The sequence below is a fragment of the Marmota monax genome, unplaced genomic scaffold, assembly GCF_021218885.2.
Source record: "Marmota monax isolate L192 unplaced genomic scaffold, Marmota_monax_Labrador192_F-V1.1 WCK01_AAM20220418_F8-fsc00006, whole genome shotgun sequence".
Lineage (NCBI taxonomy): Eukaryota > Metazoa > Chordata > Mammalia > Rodentia > Sciuridae > Marmota > Marmota monax.
This window is the reverse complement of record NW_026693712.1, coordinates 9,380,942-9,408,667: the sequence shown is the minus strand read 5'-3', so window position 1 is coordinate 9,408,667 and position 27,726 is coordinate 9,380,942. Positions and strand designations below refer to the sequence as shown.

Genomic DNA, 27,726 nt, shown 5'->3' with positions numbered 1-27,726 from the left:
CTGAGGTGTAGCTTTTTTCTGTAGTGCTGGAGAAGCCCTGGGTCCAGTCTCCAGCACTGCAAAACAAAGTTCAGTGTAAAACCTGTGCTAAATCCTTTGCATGCCTTCTCAGTCCTCATGGTGACCCTTGAAGATGGGTACTTTCATCACATCCATTTTGACAGATGAGGCCATCGGGATCCTTAGGATCAAGGTAACTAACCGTCTGAGTTAAAAGCCCACCATCTGAGGTTAGGACCAGCCCCAGTTCAGAGTCCTCTCGGTAACAGCCCCATGCTAATAGGAAACCCTGAACTCCCTCAGAGGGGCTTGTTTCAGAGTCCACTGTGGAGGAGGAAAAGCCTAGAGCATTCTGGACAGAAACCAGGGCTACATGCCCTCTCATCCCCTTCCAACCAAAACCTAGGTGTCGTCCTCCCTCCCTGGGACCCCTTCACGTACATGTTCTTCGGGGCAAATGCAGGCTGGGCCATCTGGTATCCATCCTTCACCAGCTTGTAGAACTTGCTGTTCACCAAGATGCCTGGGTAGGGGTTCAGCCCTGCAAGGGCCAGTATCATGCCATGGCCATATTGTCGCTTGCCTTTCTCTTCACCACTCACATCTCAGGCAGAATGTGAGAGGTCCCACCTGGACTGTGGCTCTAAAGCAGCAGCTGCTCCTACCCAGGACTGGCTGCCATGCCCTGAGCAGCTGGCTTATACTTGGGAGGTGAAAGAAAGCCTCTGCCAGGCCTTTCTATACCACGTGGATAATTTTAGCACAGGCTTTGGAATTGGGTGGACAGGTTGGATTTCAGTAAAGTAGGGGCAATCCCAGGTAGTTATCAAGTTGGTAGAGCACTGTATTTGAGGACAGCATGAGTCCCTGTGGCTAGTCCCAAGGAGCTAGCAGGTAATGCTGCTGCTTCAAGGTTTTGCACAAAGGGATGCAGCACCTGGGCATCCCCAACTGCAAGAGCAGAGATGAAGGAAGAGGCCAGAGGGTGTGGGTGTCTGAGGGGGAGGGTCTGCCAAGCCCACACAAAAGCTGCCATCCTGGGTTTCAGAGTCCTTGCCCAGCCCTTGCTCTGCTCTGGGCACCAGGCATCCTTGGCTAGATTCCTTGAGGTACAAGTGGGGGTAACAGAGGAGTGGGCCCCAGCCTAGGCCCACAGTGGGCTCAGTGGCTCACCGAGTGAGAAGATCTCCCAGAGGAGGATACCGTAGGACCAGACGTCACTCTGAACTGTATAGACACAGTCGAAAATGCTCTCTGGGGCCATCCACTTCACAGGCAGGCGGGCCTGGCACAACAGTCCCCATTACTCAGGGTTCTGGCACTCTGTCCCCCTCCTCAGCCTGGCACACCTTCCCCCAGCACTCACGTTGCCCTTGACAATGTAGTTGGAGTCATTCATGATGTCCCTGGCCAGCCCAAAGTCCCCAATCTTGGCCACGTGCCCATTGGTCAATAGCACGTTTCGAGCTGCCACGTCTCGGTGGATGCACTGAGGGAAAGCACTGCAGGATTAGTACGGCTCTCCACCCGGCCCAAGGTGAGGGGTTACAGAGGCCTGGGTGGAGAGCAAGGCCTGTCCCTGGGAGGAAGTGGACGTGTTCTGGTCCTCTACCCTGAATGCCTGTCCAAACATACCAGGACCCAGGACTGGAGAAAATGTAATACGGTCAATTTGATGTTTAGAAGCCACTGTCACCTGCTTCCTTGCCCTTCTACACCTTTGTCTGTGAGCCATAGAAGCTGTCTTCAAGCTAGGCTCTCGGCCATGGGCCCAGATGTAGTGAGCCTGCCCATTACAAGCAAGGGCAGTTGCTATCTTCTGGGCCCGACTGTTCCAAGTCCTCCGCGAGCATTTGCACATATTCCTAGTTTACCCTTGAATACCTAGTTTACCCTGGGACTGTGCCTATTTTTATAGGTATAGACACTGAAGATCAGAGAATTTAATTAGTTGCTCAAAATCACAGCAAGTGGCAGGGCCGGCCACTAGACCATTGACTCCCAATCCTGTCCCAAGGATGATGGCATGAGCTCTGTTCCTAGGCACTGTTCCTGGTCTAAGTGTCTTCTATATGTCATCTCATCCTCATAACTGAGAAAAGTTCTGTTTTCTTCCCTGAAATGATGTGCTTTGTAAGGGGACATAAATGCTATCTCCTTCACACTATTAAGTAAAAATGAGTGAGTGAAACAGCCTGTCCAGGCTGGGTACCCCATATTCTGCTAAAGTATGAGCATCCCTGGGCACAGCTCCTCCCACTCACTCCTGAGGCCTTTGGGGCCACTGCCCTCCTGCTCTCCTGGACTCCCACTCCTCCCTTGCCCCTCACAATCTCTCCTTTCCTCCCCTACATCCCGCCCTCAGGAGTTCTGCCCCCTTCCCCAAAAGGGACCTGGGCCACCACAGGCCCAACTGGTTCTGACTCACATTCTTAGAAGCAAGGAAGGCCATGCCCTGTGCCACTTGGCTGGAGAAGTGGAGCAGGTCCCGGAGCTCCAGAGGCCGGCAGTCCTCCTTGTTCAAGTCTGAGAGGGGAAGAGACATCAGGGCAGCCTCACCACAACCCTACCCCATCCCCCGTTCCTTCCCCAGTAGCCCTTCCTTTCTCCCCTGGCCATGTTACCTCCTCACCTTGCTCAGAGAAGGAGTCATTGGAAGAAGAAGTGGAAACAGGCCTCATCTCCACATAGGTGTCCACACCCTGACTGGAGAAGCCACTGTCCCTACATAAGAGAGAGGGTTGAAGGCTGGTCAGTCCCCATCACTGCACTTCTAGCTCAGGCTTGGCCTCCAGCCATCCTTTGAACATTCCTGGCTACTCAAGGGAAGGAACCTCAAGGACGACTTGAGCACCCCTTTCTGATAAGAAGCCCTCCTGCTACATTCTGTCTGTGCGGATCATTGAGCTGGGCCTGGCAATCCCCAGTGCCAGCTACAACCCATTCTATATTTAGATAGATAGATGTGGGCTTTGCCTTAGAAAGTTCTTCACTGCACCTAATGCCAACATGCTCCTTGGATTTTCCTCTTTCTGATCCTTGCTCTATCCTCAAGGGACACCAAGAAGTTGGAGCATAGTTCCCCATAACAATCCTGCTGGAATTTGAGCACATTCTATGGCCACTTCTTTGAATCCTTTCTTCTCTAGATGATACCCTCATCCTTGGCTTCACATTAAAATCACCTGGGGAGCTTTTAACTCTCCCCAGGCCCAGACCACCCTCAGAAACTCTAGGGGCAAGACATTCACAGTTTTCAGTCTTTCCAGGTACAGGAGAGCTCCTTAAACTAACTCATGCAGATGAACCATCTGAGGAAGCTTCTTAAAATGAGAATTCTGACTCAGCAGATATGGGCAGGTGGCCTGAGATATACATTCTAACAATCCCATAGCAGAGGAGCCTGAGTTTGAGAAGTGCTATTCCAGACTGGCCAGCCACTTCTGTTGCTAAAAGTCCAACAAGACACGATCTCTGAACTCCTTACATCCTGTCCTTCTGCACTGAAGATAGGCAGCCTGACCCTACCCACACTCCAGTGTTCCTAGAAAGGGAACTTAGTGTTTTATTTATGACCTGATTATGGCAAAAACTACACTCTCCTTTGTTTTAGAACTATGCTTCTTATTAACATAGCCTGGATCCCATTGGCAGGACTGGTTCATGTGCCATTTGCCCTTGAAATTTCTCCACTCTGGAAATACTTTCCCTCTGCAGATTTGAAGGTTAAAGTCAATACTTTTCTTTTGACACTCATTTGGATTTGGTTTGGCTTTTGAAGAGGCCTAGCGTGTGCCACCTGTGAAGGGGTGTCGGGGAATCAGAAGAGGAAGCAGACCATGCTAGCTCTCATTTCTGAGAAGACTAGGCAAAAACAGATGATCTCCTTCTCCTTTTGCCTCCCTGTGCTTGGCAGTAGCTAGTACCTAAATAAGGGCACAACACACACCCTTCTTGTTTTGCTCTTCTCCTAGCCCCAGCAGCCTGGCTCTGGAGCCCCACTGAGCTCCCAAGACAGAGCTTCAGGGTAACAGCATGGCTCCGGTGAAACCTGGACCCAGAGTCAGAAGAGCAGAATTCTAGCCCAGGTTCCACCTCGGCCCACTCATGTGGATGAAACTCGCCACTTCCTCTCTCCAGTTCCCCATGTGGCTCTGTCCATCTGTCTCTGAGTGGCCTCCAGGAATCACAGCACCACAAAACAACAGCAAGAAAGACCCTGAAAGACTCTGATGGCTAACCTGTGGACACGGAGGCCCAGGTGAGCCGGGGACCTGGCTGTGGTCCTGCTGCTTTGGCCTCCTCTCTCCCTACAACTAACAGACCCTTGTCAGTGGTGATATGGGGACTGAGGCTGACTCCTCCTGAGTGGAATGACACAGGGGTGATGGGCAAAATGGACAATGATCCCCCAAGTCTTCCCATCTCTGCTCAGGGCTCAGACATGGACCTCAGTGGTCCTTTCCACACACTGGCAGTGACTTAACATTTTTCTCTGCCATCTTTGGTGACCTCCCATCTTTGCCGTCCACATTTCCAGAAGGTGGTAGGTGCTCAAATATTTGCTCAATGATGGGAATATGTGGTGGAAGAGCAGAGTTGCCCTAAAATTTGGGGTGGCACAGATGGGAATGTGCAGGAATCCCAAGGCAGAGCTGACCCTTCACATAGACCCCGGCCCCCACTCCCTGTCCACTTCCCATCCTTTGCCAGGGTACTACCTGCGGACATATTTCTTCTCCAGGTGAATGTTTTTGTAGCCAGTGTCTCCCTCAGGGTCCTGACCTGAATCCAGGATGGGTCCCAGCATAGCCTCAGCCTTCCTTCGCAGGAAGTTGAGCAGGTCGCCATAGCAGCAGTACTCGGTGATGACCAGAACGGGCCCTGCAGCGGCCAAGGGTGCAGGGTGAGGGGGTCGCCCTGTATCTCTGCTCCCCAGAGTAAATAGCAGCATGGGGGCTGAGGGCTACAGGGCCCCTGGCTTGGGACCCCACACCCCTGAGTTCTAATCCTGGCTCTGTGGTCAGGTTTTTCTGTGCCTAGGGTAACCCTGGCTGTCTAATGTGGAGGAATTCAAAAAGAACTTCAGCTCAAGGACTTTTTCTTCAAAGGAACTCTATGGTCATTCAGTAGAGGGCAAAGCTGTCTTTGTGAAGACAATGGAAGTGGTTTTGGAGTCCTGGGGCACCTCTGTGGTACCTGGGGTGAGTGTACAAGCATCCTTGGGTGGGGCTCTAATCTTTTGTGTGTGTGTATGTTGTGGTACTGGGGATGGAACCCAGGAGTGCTCTACCACTGAGCTACATCCCCAGCCCTTTTTATTTTATTTTGAGACGGGGTCTTGCTAAGTTGATAAGCCCGGGTTGATCTCCAACTTGGGATCCTCCTGCCTCACCCTCTCAAGTCTCTGGGATTATAGATGTGTGTCACCATGTCTGACTGGGTAGCAACTCTTAAAAGGTAGATTTGGGGCCTTCACTCCAGACCTACAAAATCAGATGCCCTTGAAACAGAGTCCAAAAGTTTGTACTTCCACCCTCTCCCCTAGGGCTGTGGTGCTCAAGGAAGTCCAGGAGCCACAGAGCAGCTCCACAGAGCTGGTGTGTCACCCTAAGTAGTTTCTCCCTAACCTAGGACTGTGGCCTAGTGGTTTCAGGAAGGCTGAGGCAGGGATCCTACTGGCACTTGGAGAAGATGAGAAGGGGAGCATGGAGCTAGGTGGCCCTGGGACCCTCAGATGCCCCGAAAGTTCCCAAGACCATGGGCCCCCATTCTTGCAAAGGCCCCTCACCTCCATGGGTGCAGGCCCCCAGAAGGTTCACTATGTTCTCGTGCTGGCCCAGGTGACTCATGATCTTCAGTTCCGACATCAGAGCCTCCTTTTCATCTGCATGAGCCGTGGCTGGGAGATGGGCCACAGGTCAGAGCAAGCAGGAGTTTCCCGAGGCCCAGACACATCAGAGGTCAAAGTGGGAGAAAGAAAGCAGACATGCAGATGGAAGAAAGAGGGGGATGGGCATGTCACTGAGCTGCTCTTGGGGGGGTTGGAATACAAGCTGTGACCAGGCCACGGTCCTGGCCTCTATGCATCCCAACCTCCCTTGGGCTTACTCAGAAGTCCCCGCCCACCCAAAGGTTGACCAAGAGCTCCTCGGAGACAGGAGTCACTGTCTGGAGCGTCCATAAAAAGCCAAGTTCTCAGTCCCCAATTTTGGGCTCTATCCTGCAGACTCCAATAGGCTGAAAATGTAGGTGTTGCAGGTGTGACCACAGGGCCAGCCCAGTCCCCAATTCCCCTCTCCTCACTCACACTTCAGCATCTTCACAGCCACCTTCAGGACAGCATCTTCCTTGCCCAGACCAAAGGCTGTGGCCTCTACCACCTTCCCAAAGGCTCCGGCTCCGAGGGTCTTACCTGTCGTACACATAGTCTCCTTAGGTCCCTGGGTCCAGCCTCCCTCTCAGGGCCCACAGGCTTCTGCAGCGCCCCTGGGTTTCCACAATGGAAGGTATGGGGTGCTGAGACCCCCTCTCACCAAACTGCAGGTTGTTTCTTGGGAACTCCCACTTCTCATTGTAGGGCAGCTGGGTGGGGTCGATGAAGGTGTAGCTGTTGCCCTCGTAGCTCTCGATGATCTTCCAGCGCACCTGGTATTTGGGCTTCTGCAGGTGCGAGAGGAGGCATGAGGTAACTGGGGCTGGCGGGACAGACCTTGATCTCACCTCCCAAGAGCAGGGGGTACAGGGGGTCCTAAAGCACTATGCTGGAGAAGTCAGGGTGGGGCCCGCCATGGGAGGGGGTCATGGCAGCTCGTGGACAGTCAACGCTCAACTCTGCCTTCCCTTGCCTTCAAGCCCCAGTTTCCCTTTCTGCATATTAAAGGACTTGGACAAGATAACCTCTAAGGGCCTTGATATCTCTGATAATTTGGTGATTCCTGGGCCAGGAGGGAGGGTAGAACTCAAGATCTATCCATGGTCATTCACCCACTTGCCCAGCCTCTCACCCAGATTTCTTGTTTTTTCTCTGCTGAGGATTGACCCCACGGCCACATGCATGCTAAATGGGCACTCCTCCACTGAGTACTCACCAGCCTTTTTTTTTTTTTTAATTATGGTAAAATATACATAACATCATATTCACCATTGCAACCATTTTTAAGTGTGTGGTTCAGTGGTATTAAGTACATTCACACTGTTGTGCAACCAATTTCCAGAACTCTTTTCATCCTGCAAAACGGAAACTCTTGTACCTATTGAAGAACCACTCCCCTGTCCTCCTGCCTCCCACCACTGACAACCATGATCCTACTTTGTCTGTATGAATTTTATTGTCCTAGGTTCTTCGTTTAAGTGGGATTAGACATTATTTTCCTTCTGTGGCTGGCTTATTTCACCAAGTATAATATCCTCAAGGTTCATCCATGTCCTAGCATGTGTCAGAACTTCCCTCCTTTTTAAGGCTGAATTATAGTCCCATCTAAATATCTTACTGAGCATCTACTTCTATCAGGCACTGCTGATTCAGCATCGTACAACACAAACTCTAGACTCCGGTGTTATTTGCACTTTAGTGGCTCAGAGAGGCATTTAATGCAAGCAATGTATATGCAGGAAATTCTGCAAATAGTGTTAGTGTTGTGAAGGAAGTGAACAGGGTCACGGTATAGAGAGCAATGTCAGGGAGAACACCTGAGGGGCAGCCATAAGGGTTTTCCAGGCAAAGTACACACAAATGCTATGGCTTGAGATGGGAAAGACCCTGGCAAGTTGGAGGGACAAGGAAGTGGCTGGTGTGGAGGGAAGGTGAGGAGGAGGTCCAAGAGGCAGGAAGGTCTCGAGGGCTATGACAGATGCAGTAAGAAGCCCGCAGGGTCTGGCACAGGTCTGCTGATACAGCCTGGGGGGGGGGGGGGTTCCCTGGTGAGCTTCTGGCTCACGGAGCTGGGTGTGGGATCTGGAGAGGAAAAGCAGCTGCCTCTCCCTTCCCTGCCCCAGGCAGCTGCAAGGGGCAATGTGCCAAGGACTGCCCGGGAGAAGTGCTGAGGAGGACTGGGGCAGTGGAGGACACTGAGGACACAACTCTCTTTCCCAGCAGGCCTTGGGATTGGGGATCGACTTGGCCGTGTTTAGTAGATTCTTCCCCAGATACCCCAGCTGGGTGTGTGAACAGATGGTGGCTGCCAGTCTTGCCAGGTTAAAAGACTCTAGATAGCCATAGGGAGCAACTTCTAGTGGGTAAGTTGGGAAAAAAAAAGACTGCAGTTAGTCATAAGGAAGAACTTCCAGGCTCTATTCAAGAGGGTAGGCTACGGGCAAACTTGGGAACATCCATGTTATAGCTTGGAAGGAGAGTCTGAAATGAGGCAGAGAGAGAAGCTTCCTGAGTCTCTGGGGATGCAGGCCCTGCCTGTAGGGGCCTAACCCAAGAGACAAGATACCAAGAGTGGGGAGGGCACTCTGACCTCTCCGGCCACTTCCATCGCCAGGAGCCCCTGTGGCCACGGCTGTTTTTTCTCCTTGCCACTTCTCCTTCCTGTGTCCCCCTGCAGCTGGGCTGAGTCAGCCCATCCCTGCCCCCCACTGGGCAGGGGTGAGATGAGGAGGGTCAAAGGGAGAAGAGGTGGAATTTCACATCTGGATCCTAACTCCAGTGCTGAGTTCTGCATCCACCTCGGGAATCCCTACCGTCCTCCAGCTCAGCACAGACCCTTCCCAAGGCACTCGCGGCGCCATCCCTAGGAGGACCTGTCCTGTCCTGCAGCCCTGGATGGGCTCCCACGTGGCTCCAGAGCTTCTGCCCAGAAGAGCCTCTCACCACCAGTGAGACTTGAGGTCAGGGCGTTGTCCTGGCCAGATCTCCAGGAAGGGGACTAATGGGGCAGTGGGTGCTTCCCGAGCCCCTCCTGTGAGCTGGCCCTGGGTAGATACTCGCTGTACATAGCTCATCTGCTCCTGGGCCTGCGCCCCATGACCACCCCTGGCTTCCCTTCTGGGGTCCAAGTGGGCATGGAGACTTCAGGAACCATCTAGGCCCGGGGGGTGCCGTGGGCAGATGTCCTGCCTCAGGAAGGTGGAGGCCAGAGCAACTCCCATGGGAAGCTCAGGGGGACCTCCTGGCCCCACGCCCAGTCCCGGCCCCAGGATCCTAGTCTCTCCAGCGGCCTTCCATGCTGTCCCTCTTTGGCTCCCTCCCTGTGTCCTCTTCTTGCTGCTGGCTGACTCCTGCCCTTTCCTCTTCCCCTGCAACCACACCCAGGTTTCTTTGGGGACAGAAGGCAATGACTCAGCCCTGAGGCAGAAACAGCCCTTCTTCAGGCCGGGCTACTCCTCATGCCAGGCCTGGCCATGAGGGACAGGTCAGGCTGAATACCTAGCAAAGGGTAAGGTACAGGAAGACTGGATGGCAGACCCTGAGGCAGAGGGATGACTGACTTGACTCTTCTAAGTCTTGTCCCATGGGCACCTCAGCTTGGGGGAGCTTAAGGGTGTGTGAGGGGGTGTGGGGAGGAGGACCTCCTGAGGCTGCAGGTCTACTCTTGACCTTGGTGGTCCTCGTTCAAGTTCTAGATGGGAGCAAGGAGGTGACGGTGAGTACATGTTCCAAAAACAGCCCCTTGGGTGAGAGGATATGCTGTCCCTAAACCACAGCCAACGGAGGCAGCTCAGCCCAGGCAGGCAGAAGGGCTGCCGCGGGGGTAGAGTGGGGAGGTACTAGTCCCTTCTCAGGGAGGTGGCGGCTCTTTGGGACACTGGGAGGGAGTTTTCAATTCCACATAAGGAGGAACTTTGCACCAGTCGGAGCTGCTCTGAGAGGGAACCGGCAGCCACGAGAGTGAGTAAGGTCCAGTGTGGAGGTGGCAACAGGGCCCAACCACCACTCTGGGTGCCTAGCCAAGGAGCCCAGCCTTAGGCCTCGTCCAGTCCCAGATGCATGAGCTCACTTGGGTTCCCCAGCTGACTTCCTCCTGGGCCAGGGTGTGAGCTTCTGCCCTGGAGCACTGTCTGCACCTCATACTCTGCCCAGTCCCTCCCATGTGGCAGGTACAGACCAGAGAACCCCTGAGACATCTCGCCACTGTAACCCCACTTCACAAATGGAGAAACAGAAACTTTGAGACACAGACTCCCCATGATCTGACCAGCAGAGCCAGACCAGGATCACTAACTCCCTGTCCCTGACTACTAAAGCAGACATGCAGATTTTTTTTTTTTTTTTTGTACCAGGGATTGAACCCAGAGGTGTTTAGCCACTGAGTCACATCCCTAGCCCTTTTTTACGTTTTATTAGAGACGGTCTTGATGAGTTGCATAGGACCTTGCCAAGTTGCTGAGGCTGGCTTTGAACTTGTGATCCTCCTGCCTCAGCCTCCTGAGCCGCTGGGATTACAGGGGTGCACCAGAGCACCCAGCCCAGAAACATCTTAATATTGGAGGAGGAGGAGCTGGTAAAGGTCACCAGTCTCTTCATACAGGAGGGGAAACTGAGGCCAAAGAAGATAGTGAGTCAGCCAAGGTCACCTGGCAAAACAGTCAGAGGTGGGCCCAGACCCCTGAGTGTTCATCTTGGGCCCTGTTTCCTTGGGGCTGCATTCAGAGCACCTTCTCCTGTTGTATGCTGGCATGAGCCCAGGGAGCCTGACCCTGTGATCCCCGACACCTCCCATCCTGCCCACTCCAGGTCCCCTTCTCACAAGATCCAAGCACAGATGGCCATGAAAAGGCAGCCAAGGGACCATCCGCCCCCTCATCACTCCCTTGTTCAAACCCACCCACAGCCCTAGATCTACAGGCTGGAGTCCAACCAACCCTGCAAGCCCCCAGCCCCAGCCCTGCTGCCTCCTCTTCCAGGTCTCGTTTCCAGAAATTACCTTGGCCTTCTCTTCATGTGCCTCTCACACACGGCCCTCTTGCCCAGAGCAACTTTTCTCCCAAGCCTCATCTCTCCTTTCTCATCCCCACCCCAAACCTGTTCCATCAAAGCCAAGCCACCTCCCCCAAGCAGCCTCCAGGACCCCCTTGCAGAGGGGACCTCTGCCTCTGACCTCCACAGCCCTCTGGCCTGGGCCCTTCAATGGCTGGTCATGCTGGGCATCATCTTTTGTGTGAGGAGGAGGCCAGCCAGGTGGCAGAGGCTGTGGGCTCTGATGTGGAGGCACCTGGTCTCCCAGAGGACCCAGCCCTCCATACCACGAGCACATTCTGCACTTGCTGAGCTCAGTGTCCTAACGTGCAGAATGCTGACTTGTACCCGACTCTGCACTCCAGGTTGTCGTGAGGATAAAAGGAGATGATCTGATATTTCACATAATGGCTAAAGATGGCTTTGGGGGTCAGTCGTTTCTGGACTAAAAGCTAAACTCTGCCATCCACTGGTCACTGAGCAGGGAAACCATCTCCAAATCTTAAGACTCAGCTTCCAACTCTGTACAATGGGATCAGTGCCAGTGCCTATGTCCCACAGCTGCGGAGGGTGCTCACTGAGGTGACATCAGTAGCGCACTTCACAAAATGCCCCTAACTAAACTTGCCATCGCATTGGTTAAGCAGCCAGCCAGGTGGCACACTGAATGTGCAGCAGCAACAGGTGGCAGCTCTGGTCCATGTGGATACGAAACACGGAGGAGGAGGACAAAGCCCAGAGGTCTCTGTCCTCTGTGAATCCGCATGCTACCTGGGGCGACACTCAGGCCCAGCCCAGGGATGCCCTCTGTGTGTCCATCTTGTCCGCTGGAGTGTGGTCTGGAAGCCCTAGCCTGGGACAGGATCCCATGCCATCCTCTCCCGGGATCCCATTGCTGGCCTGATGGCACCTTTGGCTCCACAGACATACCGTCACTTCTGTGGCTATTGGACTAGTGGCCATTCCCTGTCCTGGAGAGTGAAGCCTGTAGGGCTGAGCACCAGGCGCCTCCAGGACCTAACCCATGTTGGGACCCATCAGACGCATGCTGAGAAGCTGCCATCTGCATGACTGACTGACAGTGGGTGAGAGGGCGCTGCAGGGTGGACTGTGCAGCTGTGGCACGTCCTGTCTGGCTCCTCAGGACAGGGCGCCCCTCCCGCTGCCCCAGCTCACCTGCTTGTACTTGTACAAGAGCAGCAGCAGCAGCAGCAGCAGCAAGGCCATGGTGGACATGCAGGCGACCACCACCGGTGTGAAGAGGAACTCATCCGGGTCCTGCCTATAGGCCTCTGAGGGGACAGGGCAGAGGAGTGAGCAGCTGCAGGACCTCTGTGCCCCCTCTCCCCCCCCAGGACCAGGCAGCACACTGCCAGGAACACAGTGGGTCTCACTAAGTGCTTGTTGACTGAATGAAGTGACCCTGTGCTGAGAAGCCCTCAGAGTCTCAGTGGCCTCTCCTGCAGAACCCCCTGCAGGTACGCCCTCCTCTCCACTCTGTCATGCCCATCCCCAAATCCTGTCCAGAATCATAGCCTCCTATAGCTAGGGCACAGAGGGAGGGGGAGGGTGCTCTGGGGTCATTCAGTCTCACCCCTCTGCACAGCCTAGCTCAGGGCCCAGCAACAGCTTGCCAACACCACCTGTGCCCCCAGTGATACAGGAGTCACCAGCTCCACCTCTGGGCAGCTGAGCAGGGCTGGGGTATCTCTCAGTGGCACAGTGCTTGTCTAGCATGCCTGGGGCCCTGGGTTCAGGCCCCAGTGCTCAAAAAAAAAAAAAAAAAAACAAGCCAAAGAAGGCCTGGTGGTTGCTGAGTGTGGTGGTGCATGCCTGTAATCCCAGAAGATCTGGAGGCTGAGACAGGAAGATTGCAAGTTCAAAGCCAGCCTCCGCAAAAGTGAGGCACTAGGCAATTCAGTGAGACCCTGTCTCTAAATAAAATACAAAATATGGCTGGGGATGTGGCTCAGTGAGTGCCCCTGAGTTCCAACCTCCAGTATCCCCCTCACTCCCCGCCTCAAAATGCTGGAGGTCACACTGAATTTGCCTCCCCTGCATTTCCCTTGAAGCCTCTCCATGTGTCCTAAACAGCCCCTGGAGGGTATGCGAGCCAGGCTCATGGGTCTGGTGTCTTTTCTTCCCTGGATCTAGAACCCTCATTCTCTTGATGTGTTTTGAATGACATAATTTCTTTCCCTTTTGGAGCAGGTAGGGGGTCCATTTGAGTATGAGGTCAAATCCCACCTCTGCCACCCAAGATGGGCGACACTGAACCTATGACCTCAAACTCAGGTTTACCATGCCCCAAACAGGAAGGAAGACAGGCCTTCCCTCCTTAAGGTTATGAGAACTAATTGAGGTAACACCTGCAAAGAGTTCAGCACAATGTCTGTCAACAATGCCAACAACCCAATGTCAGGCTCATTACTTAAAATGCACAGCCACAGTGAGCAGAGAGCAGAGAGGCCCTGAGAGCCATGCTGTAGGCCAGCAGCCTGGGGCACATGAATGATGGATCCCTAAGCCAGGCAGAGGCCAGGGGCCCGCTCTGTTCCCTCTGGGCCCAGAACCTCACCAGGATTTGGCCACAGGAGGGGATGAAGCCTGGTTCTTATGGGCCTGAGGGTGCTGAGGGTGCAGAGAGCCAGAGACCTAGCCCAGGGACCCTTTGTGAAAAACAGAAAGGCCACCTACGCCAGTGCACAGCCCAACAGCAGCCCTGGGTGGCTCACGTACAGTGGCCCTGAATGGCCATGTCTCAGGGTAGGAGAGGAGTCATGAGGAGATGGAGAAGGCTGTCTTGGCTGTCCCTGTATAGGCTGTGTTTCCAGACTCTGATGTCCATGGGGGCACCGGTCCCCTGCACCAAGCGAGTGTATATGCCACTACTTGCTTGTATGAATGAGTGAGTTACAGTGCAGGGACTGAAAGGCCAGCTTCTGCTCCTCCTGCTCTTCCCCCTCAGCTTCTGTCTCACAGGGGTCAAGACGTCCCCATCTCCCTGCCTTGGCAGTCCTGTAGGTCAGGAGGAGCCCAAGGTTGACCCAGAGCGGTGGAACTCAGTACTGCTGGGATCTGCTCCAAATAGCCCTGGTTTCCTGGGGATGGCATTTCTAGGAGCAGCTCGGCCAGGATGGGGTGGGGAGGAAGGCTCACCTAATGAGATGGCCCTGAAGGACTGAGAGCTGTTCCCCACGCTGTTGTGGGCCCTGCACTCATAGGTGGTGTTGTGTTCCAAGGTCCCAATGGTCAGTCGGCTCTGGATGGTCACTTTGTGGAAGGGCTCCTGGCTCAGGACTTTGGGCTGGGAGTCTACCCAGACCTTCAGCACCTGGGCTTCATCACATCTGGGAAGAGCAGAATGGACCTCAGGGTGGGAAGGTCCCCAGTATGGGCATGTCACCCTGCCCAGCTCCTTGGCCCAGGTGAGGGAGATGGGAGGAACCAACTTACTTATCAGTGTGGCCCCTGCACTGCAACCATGTCACATTGGGCTGGGGGTATCCAGAGATATCACAGAACAGGGTGTCAGAGCCATTGATGGGGATCCACATGACACTGACTTCGGGGGCATCTGAGGAGGAAAGAAGAAGTGGAAGAGGGAAAGATGAGCCCTGACCAGCCATCCCGACAGAAGGCCACCTTCCTCACCCCTTCCTGTACACCTTCACCCCCAGCAGCCCAGGAAACCACACCCAAACCTGCCCATCACTCACAGCACAAGGTGAGTTCAAAGGTCAGCGAACTGGAACCCCCTGCATTCATAGCCAGGAAGGAGTAGCGGCCGGCTTCAGAGGGCTTCAGGCGGGGCAGGGAGAGGCTGGAGGTGTACCTGCAGGACAGGGGCAGGCATCCATGAGCCCAGGACAGTGGGGCTCATAGTTTTTGTTTTCTTTTTGTCACAGTGTCTAGAGCACAAAGTCTGGCTGAACCAGGTACTTGAGCAGGGGTGCCATTAGGAAAACCAGATAGAGGAAAATCAGTCATGCCATTTCCTTTACTGGTCTTCTCATTAAAAAAAAAAAAAATTTGAGGTTTAGAAGAGGTGATTCTATAGGTACTGGAAGTCACAGCCCAGGCCCCCTGATCTTATCACCTTCTCTGGACTAGACAGCCCTGCCAAAAAGGACTGTGGTTAGGACAAAGGACAGGATGTAGGGCCTTTGTTCTGAACTGGGTTGCTATAGACTGGGGGTCAAGTCCTGGTGCTGGCATTTCTTGGCTGTGTGACCATAGGCAGGTACTTCACCTCTGTAATCCTCCACTTCTTTTGGTGCAAAGGTGATACTGATGGCATGAAGATTAAAGTGACCTGTACTTGGGGTGCTTGATCAGACTCATTGTAGACACACCATTGAGTGGTACCCTTTATTATAGAAAAATCCTGCAATCAAATACTAGTGACAAAAGTCATTCTAAACTGGTTCCAGGTAAAATTTTGTTGTTGTTGTTGTTATTTTCTTAATCACATTTTATAATGTGCCCGAAATAAAGGCATTGTTTAGGTAATAAATACGTTTGTTCAAAATAAATGACAGCAGGGCTGGGGGTGTAGCTCAGTGGTAGAGTGCTTGCCTAGCAAGTGCAAGGTCCTGGGTTCGATCCCCAGGACCAAAAGAAAAAAAATAACAATACAAAAAATTTAAAAACTATATCACATTATCAATTCTTGCTCAGAAAATGTCTTCAGCCACTACTAGACTAAAATCCATGATATTCAAAAGACAGTCTCATTTTGCCAGACCTTCTACACAAGTCAATCTTTTTTGAATGGAACATTCCATGAATTTTCATGTCATCCTTGGGCACGGGCCCTGCTGATCTCTGTATCATTCCACTTTTCATATATACGCTATTGAAGTGAGCCCACGAGATAACTTGAGATAACTAACATCTACCTCTCCAGCTGGAAATAACTGAACTTTCTAGGGTGACTCATAAGCATCACGAGCTAAAATTCAGTGGCTGTTTTGTGTCCAGCCTTGTCTGCCCTGTGCCAAATGGTCCCAGACCACTGCATCTTAGGAGATCTCATGGTTTCTTTCCACAATGTCTCTGTTTCTTTATAAGAAAACCCCAAACCTGTCCATGGAGCAGCCTCAGACCAGAGATCTACAGACACCAGTTCCAACACTTCTGCTTTAGGCCAGAGACAGATAGAAGCCCAGGTTAGAAGGACCAGAGGGGAACTGAGAGGAGGAAGATGAAGACAAGGGGAATCTTGTGCTTCTGCCAGTTGACAAGCAAGGTTCTAGGAGTCAGTGAGGTTGGGGCTTCAGGAAATAGAATGAGCTCCCCAGAGCGTTTTGAAGACTGAGGATGGCTAAGAGATTATCTGGCCTAGGCATGGCAGATGGTTTCCACCAACTGTGCTGGAAATTGTGTCTGGGGACTGTGTCAAGAAGAGCTCTGAGGCTGCATCTAGACTCTGCAGGAACGGGTTGTAGAAAAAAGCTCAGGGGCATCTGTCATGAGTGTGAGACGTATTAGCTGTCCTTGGCCAAGCTGCACTGTCTCATCCTGATAGAACAGGCTAAGAAATTTATTTTAATACCCAGCACTGGTGTCCACTTGGGGAGGAAACTTTCTTGTTTAGACTCAACTTGGTTAGGCCATTTTGGATGGCAAGGGAAAATCCTGACACAGGCCATAGGAGATAGGAAAAAAGATGTCTAAGATGCTGGATGTGTGGAAAAAACAGAATTCTTGGAGTGGAAAAATAGCAGAAAAGAAGACATGGAGTGAGACTGTGCTCAGAGGTGAGTTCTGAGCCTGTGGAGAAGGTCAGCCAGGGAGAATTTCTCGTGTGTGTGTGTGTGTGTGTGTGTGTGTGTGTGTGGAGAGAGAGAGAGAGAGAGAGAGAGAGAGAGAGAGAGAGAGAGAGAGACACCACAGGACCTTCAAGAACTTCTGATGCATCTGTGATTGTTTGACACTGAGTCCTTCTCACGGTAAACCTATATGTGTGGCAGAGACTTTGTGCACTCAACATTGGAGTGTGTTTCTGGGTGACAGTCTTGGGGGCACAGGTTGTTTTCCACATCTGCACTGGTCATGGAAGAGGAGAAGGAATGCTGACACTGAAGTTCCATAGTCATGGAAATTGAGACCCAGAAAGAGGAGGAGACTCAAGGTCACACAGCAAGGTTGGGATGTGACCCAAGCATACTGATTCCTGGCTAAAACATCATCCATCTGGCTGACAGACTGTGCAGACAGGAACTGACAGATAGTACCTGTAGGTTTCCTTGTTGGTGACAAAATCAAGCTTGTGCTGGTAGTCAGAGAAGGGTCCCAAATATGTCCAGTTGAAACCCTGTAGGCCAGGGTAGGCCTCCACCTTGACATTGAGGTTGAGGTTCTCACCCACAGTCACCTCCTGGAGGAGGTTCTGCTCAGAGGTCAAATTCAAGTAGGCACTCTCTGGAAAGCAGGACACATGGAGATGTGGTGTCAGTGGGAAGATAGATGCCCTGGCATATGGTTCATTCAATCATTCAACCCTTCATCCAGACCTTGAACACCTCACAGTGTCCACCCCACCTAAGACTTGCCTCTGACACCTCTCTTCTCACCATCCATCCATCCAAATCCCACCGCTGCCCACTACCTCCATCACCACTCCAGTCAAGCCGCCATCACCTCCGACCTGGACCACCACAGCAGCCTCCGAACTTGTTCCCTTCATTCTAACCTTGTCTCCCTACAGACCATCCTCAACAAAGCACCAGAAAGCCCTGTTAAAGCTTGTCACTGAGAGACTAATGTGACTCCATTTTTAAAAATAAATAACAGCAGCTTCTACCTCAAGGCCTATCCTAAGGAAGGGGGTGTGACCCTTGTCCTTGGAAAAACCCACAGAGCACTCCTAAGCACATACCCACCCTGTTGAGTTGTTTGTCTGTAAATAACAGGAGAGGCCTGTGGCGCCAGGTGTCCCTGACTCAGTTAGGCTAGTTGAGGACCCATAGCAACCCCCCTAGCAACCTCCAATCAGCATGAGACAGGGAAAATACCTGGAATGCCAGATGACCCCCAAGTAGTTTATAGTGGTGGATAACATGTTGGGAAACCATGTAGTTTAGCACATACACCCCTCGTGGCCTAAACCAATCAGTTCAAAGGAATCCTCCTCTTGTATTAACCAATCACCCATGACCCAGGTCATAGGTCAAGGGACCAGGCTCGAGCTTGCAATAAAGACTCTTGTGTGCTTGCCTCGGATTCAGTTCCTGAATTTCCCACGAATCTGGCATAACAGTCACATCCAAATCTGATCATGTCATTCTGCTACTCAAACCTTCTAACCACTCACCATCTCTTTCAAAAAAAAGCCCAAGTCCCTACATTGGCCCACAGGGCCCTAGGAATCTGCCACCTTATCTCTCTGACCTCATCTCTCACTCTCTTCCTCCTGCTCACTCCACCCTGGTCAATTTATTCCTCCAACGTGGCAAGTACAGTTCTGCCTGAAGAACGTCGTTGTCCCCCTGCCTGGACTTCTTCCTCCTTTGCCAACTTTGAGTCTTTGCTCAAACATCAGCTCGCCATGGAGACATTCTGTTTGGAACTGCGAATGCTGCTCACTTTATGTGTTTTTAAGATTCTGCTCATTGCGTTTCTTCTCCCAGCTGGAACACAAACTTTTGCCCGTGGACAAACGTTTCCATCCTTCACTCACAGCTGTATCCTTGGCACCCAGAGCAATGTGTGGTTGAAAGCGTAAAGGAACCCAAGCATTTATTGAATGATGACTGTATGCCTGTGCTAGAAAGCGGATGGCATTAGATGCCATAACTGGGTGGGGGGGACAATTCTAAATGCTTTTGCCCTTCTTCCCCTGCAGAGCTCCCAGCACAGTATGGGGTACAGCAAGGCCCATATTCCACGCAAGTCTAGCGCATTGCCTAGGCTCCTGGGTGGTGATTCATGCTTCCTTCCCTACCTCCTACCCCTGCCACCAACCACCGACACAAAAGCCATGGCCACGGTTAGATCAAGATGACTCACCCTGTTCCCACCCCAAAGAACTCCTTCTTCACTCTGGGGTTCCCAGTCCAGTGACTTCCACTGTCCCCCCAACCCCGTCACTGAGGCATACTGAGGGAGGCTGTCCTCTCCTGCACCCATTCACCTCAGCAGCCAGCAGGTCTTCTACATCATTCTGGGCAAGGTGGTCTAGGACCCTTGGCTGGCATCCCCAGCACCAAGCCCTGCAGCCACTTCCCTGACCGGCCTGTCTCCACCCTCCATTCCATCCACCCAGCACCAGACTGCACCTGCTCAGACAACGTCCCCTCCAGCACGCTTAGCACACACTGTGTGCCAGCATATTTTTTAGATATGCACTCATTTAGTTCTCCCAACAAATCTGTGAAGTAGTTACCATCACTATCCCCAACTAGGGAAACTGAGGCACAGAGATGTCAAGCAACCTGCTACTTATTGGCAGAGTCAGGTCAGAATGCTGTCCGGAAGTGTATGTTCCTGACCATCACAGAGTGTTCCCTTTGCAATCTGAGCCCACCCTCCTCCTTTAACCCTGCAGGGACTGCTCACACACAGGGTGAGACGCAACTTCTTCACCTATTAATTCTCCATTATCACCTGGCTTCTGCCTCTGTCTCCTCTCCCCCGTGGCCACTGTCCCAGCACCCCTCAGCCCTGCTGTGGCCACCTTGTCTCCCTCGGTGTGTCGTGTACACCACGCTCTCTTTGCTCTTTGAATATGCTGTTCTCTCTGCCAGAAGGGCTGTTCTCTGCCTTGGTTATCCCCTGGCCCATCCACTTACTTTCATTCCTCTGGTCCCAGCTTGGAGGCCATTTTCTCCTACTTGAGTCAGAGGAACCCTAGGACACCCCAAGCTTCCCCCATGATCACGCCAGGGGATCATTGTTCATGTGTCCCTGTGACATGAATGTCCCGGGCTTAGAGGAATAAAGGAATGGGTGGGTGAACAGATGCTGTTCAGTAGGGAGGTACCGGCCTCCAATCCCCAAACAGAGAGCACGGTGCTGACCCCAAGACCACAGGAGCTCCAGGGAGGGAGAGCGGGTCCCAGGGAGGATCTGGGACGGCAGGTGCCGCTGCCCAGCGGGGCTCAGGATGAAGCAGCGCCCTCTCTGCCATTAGCCTTTTCCTTCTCAGACCTTGCTGCCCCTCCCCCAGGATTTCCACCCCCCTCCCTGATGCTCACCTACCACCTGGAAAATCATGGAAGTGGAGTGGGTGCCCTGGGCATTGGTGGCCACACAGGAGTAGTTGCCAGCGTCTTGGAAGCCTACGTCATCCAGGTTGAGGGTGAGGACTTTGTGGTAATGGTTATCATTGAAGTCCGATTGTTGAGCGATTTTGAGCTGAAGCCAGAAGGAATGGAGATGATATACTGAGGTTGATAAGGGATTGGAAAGCTCTGAGTTCAAATCCTCAGCCTTTAAGAGTGCTACTTGCCTGTTCTCAGCAAGGGACCAAACCCTAAGCCTAAGTTTCTTCATCTATAAAATGGGATAACTGGCCTCAGCTCCTAGGACTGTAGTAAGGAGTAAATGAGATTCGCATGCAGAGGGCATAGGGCTGTGCCTGGCCCACTGAATGCAGTAATGTAGGGGGGTGGGGTTTCTTAAAGCAGCCTCCTGTCATTTCCTCCTGTAATACTGCCCCCTTCTCCCTCTCTGAAAGCATCTGAAGTAGCCTTTCTATCCCTGGGCTTTGAAGGTAGCCTAGGAATGCCTTGCTAGGTCAGCCGTGAGCTCACATCTGGCTCTGCAGCAAAGGTCAAGGGTCAAGGGACCAGCAAGTGACCAGAGTAACTCCTCCCCCCACAGCAGCAGAAGCCTGAGTCCTGGTTCTGGATTACCTACTGGCTGGTGGTGAGATCTTGGTGAGTCCCCTCCCTTCTCTGGGCCTGGGCTGTGTCCTCAGCCCGGAGAGCCAGTTTGGGTTGAGGCTGGAGGCTCTGCCTACAGGGGTTAGTGTGCTGAAAGGATGGGCAGACTTCCCCTTGCCTACTTCCCGGGGCTGACCTTAGTGTTTCCATGTTTGAGGAAGACGTCAAAGTCCACGTCCAGGTTGCTGGATGAGCACACAATCTGGGCAGCCTCCCCTCGGATCCGCACTAGCTCTGCAGGCTCCAGTGTCAAGGTTGGGGGCCCTGGGAGGACTGAGGCAGAGACAAGGTCCCTGAACACCTAGGGCTGAGCTGTCACCCTGCTATGGGCCAGGCTACTGGCCAAGGTCCCTACCATTCTCCTATCCAGAACCCTGGAAGGCAAGCTCTATGCCTTGGTTTCCCCCAAAGCAAATCCTGTCTCCTAAAGAGACCTTGGGATGTCCCCTCTCTCCCTCAGTACCACCCACCACCCATCCCAGTCCACTACCACTCCATGCTCCAGACTTTTGCAATAACCCTCTTAAAGGCCTCCCTGCCTCCCCTCTGCCCCTTATAGCTGAGGGTCCTCTCAGCATCCAAAGTGACCTCTGAAAAACAGAAACTGGATCATGCTTCTCTGCCGGGTAAACATTCAGTGGTTTCCTGTCACCCTCAGAATAATAGCCCAAAGTCCATTGTACCCCTTGACCTGTGTCCCTGCACCATGGCCACCGGGGCCACCTTCTTTCCTGAGGACCTGGCACTCAGCACTCCCTCCTGGAATCCTTTCCCTCCCGGGTGGTGAAGGGTGGCTGTTCTCAGCCTCCAGATCTTGGTTAGGTTAGGACCTTTCTCCGAGAGGCCTCCTGTGACCAGCGTGGAGAGATCAGCTCTCGCCCATGGCCTGCCTCGGCTTCCCCAGGTGTTCCTCTTGGTTCATCTCAATCCCTATCTACTGTCTCTCTAGTCTGACTCTCCAGGGCAATGTCCAGTCCATTCAGGGGACATCCCATAGCCAGCACAGTGCCTGGCACACAGCAGGCATCGAATCAATCCCTGTGCCTGTGGCTGTGTTGAAAGATGCTCTGGGCCAGTTTCCCAAGGTCCAGAGACACTCAGGAGGCAAGGAGAGTGCTTTCTCTGCAAGGCTTCTCCACCCACCATGCTGTCTCCTAGCTGCCGGGTTTGGTGTCTGTCAGCATCTCATGGTGGGAGATGATCTGCCCATGGTCAGTTACTTCAGTGGTCTGCATCCCACCTGACACACCTCGCCCCATGGATGACTGTGGGCCGATCGGAAGGAAGACGGGCCAAAGGGAGACATCTGTTACCCACCCGCCCTCCACGCCTGGCCGGTCCCCTCCTGTCCCACTCACCTTTCTGCACATTGAGCCGGATGCCAAGACTCTTCACCATCCTGCCGTCCACCAAGACACAGCACTGGTAGTCCCTGCCCTCTATGAACTTGGCCTTGTGGATGGTGAAGCCATACCAGGGTGAGAAGGAGTAGTTGGTTTGGGGCAAGACCGACCGGCCACGCACACGCATCAGCGAGACGCCTGCCTTTAGCGAGGGGTCGGTGAGCAGGCAGGGCAGTAGGGCATCCTGACCCTCAAACACTGTCACATACTCCGCCAACAGGTTCCAGGGCCGGACAGGGTCTGGGATAGAGGGGGATACAGGTTATAATGATTCTCCCTCCCTGCACAATTGGTGACGGGGAGGCTCAAAAGGCTGAGTATTTGTCTAAGGTTACACCATACCAGGGCCATTCAACCAACACTTTAGAGTGGGCTTCTGGAATCAGATGCAGCTGGGTACTGATGCTGTGTGACCTTGGGCAAATGACTTAACCCTTTGAGTCTCTGAAAAATGTGCATAAACATAGACCCTACCTCACCGGGTTATTGTGAGGACCATGATAAATCAGAGAAACTGCCAGAGGTCCTTGTTCATAGTCAGCACTCAGTAACATGCGGAGTTGGTTTATTCTGAATGTTAATAGGGGCAGAGCTCCTGGGCATTACAATGGGGCCTGCGGGGCCAGGCTTCTTGGAAGAGGGCTCAGAGTGCTCACCTTTGACGAAGAGGTGGATGGTGGCGCTGCCTGCCAGGGGGTCTCCGGGTTCCGTGCAGCGATAGGTCCCCGTGTTTTTGAAGGTGGCATTGTTTGTGGTCAGGACACTGCTGGGAGCATTAGGGTCCAGGGTCCAGTAGGGGGAGATGGGGCCATCCCATTCCACACTGCCATTGCCCCTGCATCGCAGGGTGACTGTTGTTCCCGGCTCCACCACCAGCTCAGGGCCGCTGGGCTCAATTACTGGGACCCCCTGACCTGCTGAGGGGTGGCAGACAGAAGTGAGGCCTGGAGAGCACCCCTGGGCCATCCCTGACCCTAAGATTGGTGGTGCTTTGGCAGGTTAGGTGCTGAGCTGGGGGTCACCTTGAACAAGTCTGTGCCCCTCTGGTCATTTGCTCAGCTCCCAACCCAATCCTGCTCAGGGATGGCCTGTCCTCTGAGACAGGAGGCCAGCAGCTTCCTTGGCTGCTGTCCCACCTGTCCCCAGCCTCTCGCCTCCGTCATCCCTGTGTGATGGCAACACTTGTCTCTCCAAAAGTGGACGCACAAGCAGCCATGTCATCTGTGCTGAGCAGAGGGCCCCCGCTCCAGCCAGGGCTCAAAGAAACAAAGGAAGACCCAAAGGAGTGGAACGTGCGTGGTCAAGTCCTCTGACTTAATTCACACAGGGAAGAAGAAAAGGGATGCAGGCTCTCAGCCCAGCGGTGAGGGAGGTTCTGGGTCTCCTGCTGCACCCACCCCCACCACTGCACACTTGGTCTGTAGCACAGTAGGAGAGCTCAGAAGTGCCATGCCTCAGTTTCCCCACCTGTAGAATGGGGGACAATAGTCATACCCATTCAGCGGCATGTTAGGTGGTTTAAATGCATGGAGGTCTTGAAATATCCCCTGTGTCCACAAGTACTCCGTAAGGCTTGGTCACTCTGTCTGTGACGTAGGCCACGCCCAGCACCCCTGTCCCCACTGCTGTGTTTACTAGGGAGCCAATCTCTTTTAAGGAAAATTTTCTTGAAGGAGAAAAGAGAACTTGAAACTCCTATCTGGCCTTCGGGGAAGAAGGCCCGTTGCCTCTGCTGTGTCAGCATTTTTTCCAGGGCCTAAAATAGGGGTGAAGGAGGGAAGTGAGAGCTGATTCACGGCCTGCAAGGGGCTGCCAGGCGCCCCCGGTCTGCGTGGGCGGAAACACATTGCTGGTGTCCCACTCGGGCCCCGTTTCCGCTCAGCCCTTCCACCAGGGATGTTCTCACTTCTGCTTCCTGGCCCTCCTGGCCACTGCCCCCGCTCCAGGCAGTGAGACCCCCGGAGAGACAGGGCCATCTGCTGGGCTTCAGGACGCCCTAGGGCTGGCTCTGCCACTGTCCCCTGGCTAGTCCAACCTTCCTGCTGTAGCCCTTTCTGTTTCTAGTGATGGGCATAGTGACAAGCCAGCTGAGGGCCTCAGGGCTTCCAAGGAATTCAGGGATCTCCACTGTCCTCTATTAATACTCCTTAACTGAGTGTCCCCCTTTGAAGAGCCCCAGATTGGAAAGGTATCCTCTCCCTAATGATTTCAGGATGGCTTAATTTATGTTCTGATTTCAAGTCTGTCAGAAATGTGCAGCCTCCCTGCCTGAGCTGCTCCTGCTGCTTTTATTTTGGAAGGGGGGGGGGGGTTACCAAGAATTGAACTCAGGGGCACTCGACCACTAAGCCACATCTCAGCCCTATTTTGTATTTTATTTAGAGATAGGGTCTCACTGAGTTGCTTAGCACCTCGCTTTTCCTGAGGCTGCCTTTGAATTTGCAATCTTCCTGCCTCAGCCTCCGGATCTGCTGTGATTACAGGCTTGCGCCTGTGGCTTGGCCCCCTGCCTGGGCTTCTAATCAGCAAAAGGGATTAAGTAAACTGTGTGTACTGCCAAGGCCCAGGGACACCTGGGGTTATGGCTGCCAGCAAGAGGGACAAGTGTCATTTCTTACAGTTTTGTGGCAAATCTCAGCAGAGCCAGCACTGCCCAGTCACCTACTCCCTGACACTCCAGGGCCCCAGCCTGGGCTTTCTTGTGGGAAACGGCTTGCAGAGTGGGCGTTCACCAGCGCAGGTTCGGAACTGCTCCTCCCCTTGCCTTCCCTGTTGGGGAGGTTGCTGTCCCTCAGAGCCTCAACTGCTCTGCTGGGAACAGTCCCAGGTCCCACCCCCCAGCTCTGCTGAGGAGGAGATGACAGGCGGCGGCCAGTTCCCAGCGCTGCTCCTGCCTGGGCCACTGTCGCTCCATTTCCAAGGTCCCTTCTGGGTCGGGTCCTCTGCTATCTAATTGTCAGCCTGCTCAGGCTGTGGTGGGGACCTGAGTTCCGGCCTCGGCCTGTGTTCTTTTCTGGCCCTGCCTCTTCTCACAGGGCCTCTTCTCCCTTCCCCTTCCCCTTCCCCGCCTATTCCTCTGGCCCCACGTTGGCCTTCTGGAAATGTGGTCAGGGAGAGGCTCTGTCTTGTTTCGTCCTGCCCTGTCGTCCCAGATATTCACGCAGGACAGGGCTGACGCTCTCCACTTCCGCCCCCAACTTCCCCTTGCTGGCTTGGCTGGCGGGAAGGCCAGCCTGCTCAGGTCCCCCGCTCCCTAGGCCCAGGGGCTTGGTGAACAAGACCAAGGTCTTCCCTGAGCTGTCCGTTCTCCCCCTCTCTAGTCTCAGCTCCCAAATTTCTCCCATGTCCCAAACCTTCCCACCCATTTCCATTTGCCTGACAGATGTTGCCATGGTCCGCTCCCAGAAGACACCCCGATCTCTTTCCTGCACCCTGAACATAGCCTTCCTCAGGCCAGGAGCTCATCACCTGATGGGGAGCAGGGAGCCTCTCCCTGTCTCTAGGTGCTCCGGCACCACCCTGACCCTACGGCAGCCCCCTCTCCCCACTTACCACTAGTCTGCTGGGATGAAAACAGGTTTCTAACACTGTGTCCCCCATTTTTTCTTTCCTTTACAGCTGGACATTAGCCGCAGCACACCAGCCCTAAACACCCCCCTCTCCCTCCCCCTACACACACTCACTCTGCCCCACAGCTGCATCCCTGGGATAAGGATAAGACTAAGGCTTTGAAATCAAACTCATAGAACTCTCTGGAGTGAGAGGAATAGCCTCTATGCTCACTGAGACAGTGGGTACGTAAGCATGTGTACTTGACACGCTGCACTGAATCATACATCTAAAAATCTGTGCTTTCTAATGCATATAAGTTGCATCCCAATAAGAAAAAGAACAAGCAGGCTAGCCACTGGTGTTGGCTGTGCCAGCAAAAGGCCCTGAGTGTGCCATCTCCTCAAGAGGGGAGAGACACACCAACTCCTCAGAGACCTCTGTGGGAGGCCAGAATGAGGCTGCCCTTCCTCCCCACCAAGCCCCACCCACCCGAGACCCCTCTAAATAAGCAGGCAATACAATAGGAAACAGGCTTGTTGGGCCACCTGTGGCCCACTGTGTTTTCTGGGCCAACAAGTCCCATCCTGCAGCCCCTTCCCGCTAGTTAGGCAGGGTCCTCTATGGAAGTTCTTAACAGTTGCTGCTGCCGGGAGTTTGGAGGTGGGGTGGGAACCCCATGTAGCTTCCCCTCCTGAGACCTGGCAGCCTATGTCTGGAGGGGGCTCTGCCTGGGGAGACCCTCGCTGGTCTTCCTCAGGGCCCCCTCCAGCCCCGTACCTCTCTCTCACCAAATCCCCCATTCCTGAGCCCTGGGCCAGAGAGGCCGGCCTCTTGTCTCCCCGCTTAGCTCTCACCCCAGCTTCCCAAGGAAGGCCCCCTGCCCCTCAGGCCTTTCTGAGTAGGGCCCTGCCTGGAGCCTGGACTCCTAGGGTGGCAGAGCAGGCAGAGCTGACGGGGCTTTTTAGACTTCTCTGCTCAGTGCAGAGCTGGACCTGCAGCCCACACATCTCCTAGGAACTTGTCAGAAATGCAAAATATTAGCCAAAGACCTACAGAGCCACAGTCTGCCGGGTGACAAGATCCTCAGTCAATGTCCTGTACACACAGGACAGTTCCAAAAGCACTGCATTAATCTAGCCCAGCACCACATCGCCACCTGCCACGGAGTCAACAAAGCCCTGAGAGTATCAGGGATTTGCTCAGGACACTTGGTGTGTTGACAGCTAAGCCGGGACAGATCCACAGCCCTAAGCCAGGCTGGTTCCACCCAACCCATGCTCTTCTTCTCCACTGCTTTTCCAAAGCCGATAACCACAAGCCTGCAGTCCAGTGCTAGGGAGATGGACGCAGAGCATGGGGACACCCCAGAACGGGCTCTCAGAGCCCTTTCACAGGCGGTCTCTGTCATACCCCCATCAAGCCCCCAGTTCTGTTCTTACCATGCCAAACTGTGGTCGCCAGCAGGACCAGCAGAGTCCCTGGGCCCATGGCCTCCATGGGGCAGCAGCAGGCTGAGGCAGGACTGGACGACGGCAAACCGGCTCCCAGCTCCCAGCTCTGCGGGGATGGGGACCTCTGGGCACACGCTCCTCTCCACTGTGCTGGCTGTTTGTCTCGTTTTCCTCTTCCTCCTCCTGGGGCTGATCCTCTCCTTCCCCTTTTAGCTAGGCAAGTAACCACAGAGTTTGGAAATCTTGGGTCTCTAAAAGAAAACAAGCCGTGACCCCCAGGGGGAGGGAGTGGAGTCTAGAGCAGGGCCAGACTGACCACGGGGGAGCTGGCTACACTGGGAGACCTCTAGAGCCACTTCCAAAGGGCTCCTGGAGAAGATGATCCCTAAGAGCAAGGCAGTCAGTCAGAAGCACAAACGGGGGGCTCCTTAGCAAATGGGGGGCACTGTTTGAACCAAGAGAAGTTAGGTTGGTCTAGGAGAGCCTCATCATGATGGCATGAGACTTCCATGAACACTTACCAACCT

At 53.7% G+C, this 27,726-nt stretch overlaps 1 protein-coding gene and 1 pseudogene across 2 annotated transcripts in view; both read right to left on the bottom strand.

Annotated features, from left to right (window-relative positions):
• The window catches only part of Csf1r (colony stimulating factor 1 receptor), a 28,603-nt gene extending 1,188 nt beyond the window's left edge, over window positions 1–27,415 (bottom strand). The window contains exons 1-19 of one of the 2 annotated variants that reach the window (XM_046460473.1): window positions 27,188–27,415; window positions 22,853–23,113; window positions 22,152–22,436; window positions 20,930–21,066; window positions 20,104–20,263; window positions 17,143–17,329; window positions 14,623–14,738; window positions 14,360–14,480; window positions 14,063–14,253; window positions 12,080–12,195; window positions 6,537–6,663; window positions 6,311–6,415; window positions 5,792–5,902; window positions 4,722–4,884; window positions 2,633–2,724; window positions 2,429–2,526; window positions 1,367–1,489; window positions 1,174–1,285; window positions 442–541 (exon numbers count right to left, since the gene is read on the bottom strand). In XM_046460473.1, the coding sequence (XP_046316429.1) occupies window positions 442–541; window positions 1,174–1,285; window positions 1,367–1,489; window positions 2,429–2,526; window positions 2,633–2,724; window positions 4,722–4,884; window positions 5,792–5,902; window positions 6,311–6,415; window positions 6,537–6,663; window positions 12,080–12,195; window positions 14,063–14,253; window positions 14,360–14,480; window positions 14,623–14,738; window positions 17,143–17,329; window positions 20,104–20,263; window positions 20,930–21,066; window positions 22,152–22,436; window positions 22,853–23,113; window positions 27,188–27,245 (2,663 nt within the window). In that variant the 5' untranslated portion in view covers window positions 27,246–27,415. The remainder of the gene's footprint in view (window positions 1–441; window positions 542–1,173; window positions 1,286–1,366; window positions 1,490–2,428; window positions 2,527–2,632; window positions 2,725–4,721; window positions 4,885–5,791; window positions 5,903–6,310; window positions 6,416–6,536; window positions 6,664–12,079; window positions 12,196–14,062; window positions 14,254–14,359; window positions 14,481–14,622; window positions 14,739–17,142; window positions 17,330–20,103; window positions 20,264–20,929; window positions 21,067–22,151; window positions 22,437–22,852; window positions 23,114–27,187) is intronic. The other variant, XM_046460474.1, reaches the window with a different exon arrangement.
• On the bottom strand, window positions 15,671–15,770 carry LOC124103792 (U6 spliceosomal RNA; annotated as a pseudogene).
• Window positions 27,416–27,726: the final 311 nt, after the last annotated feature.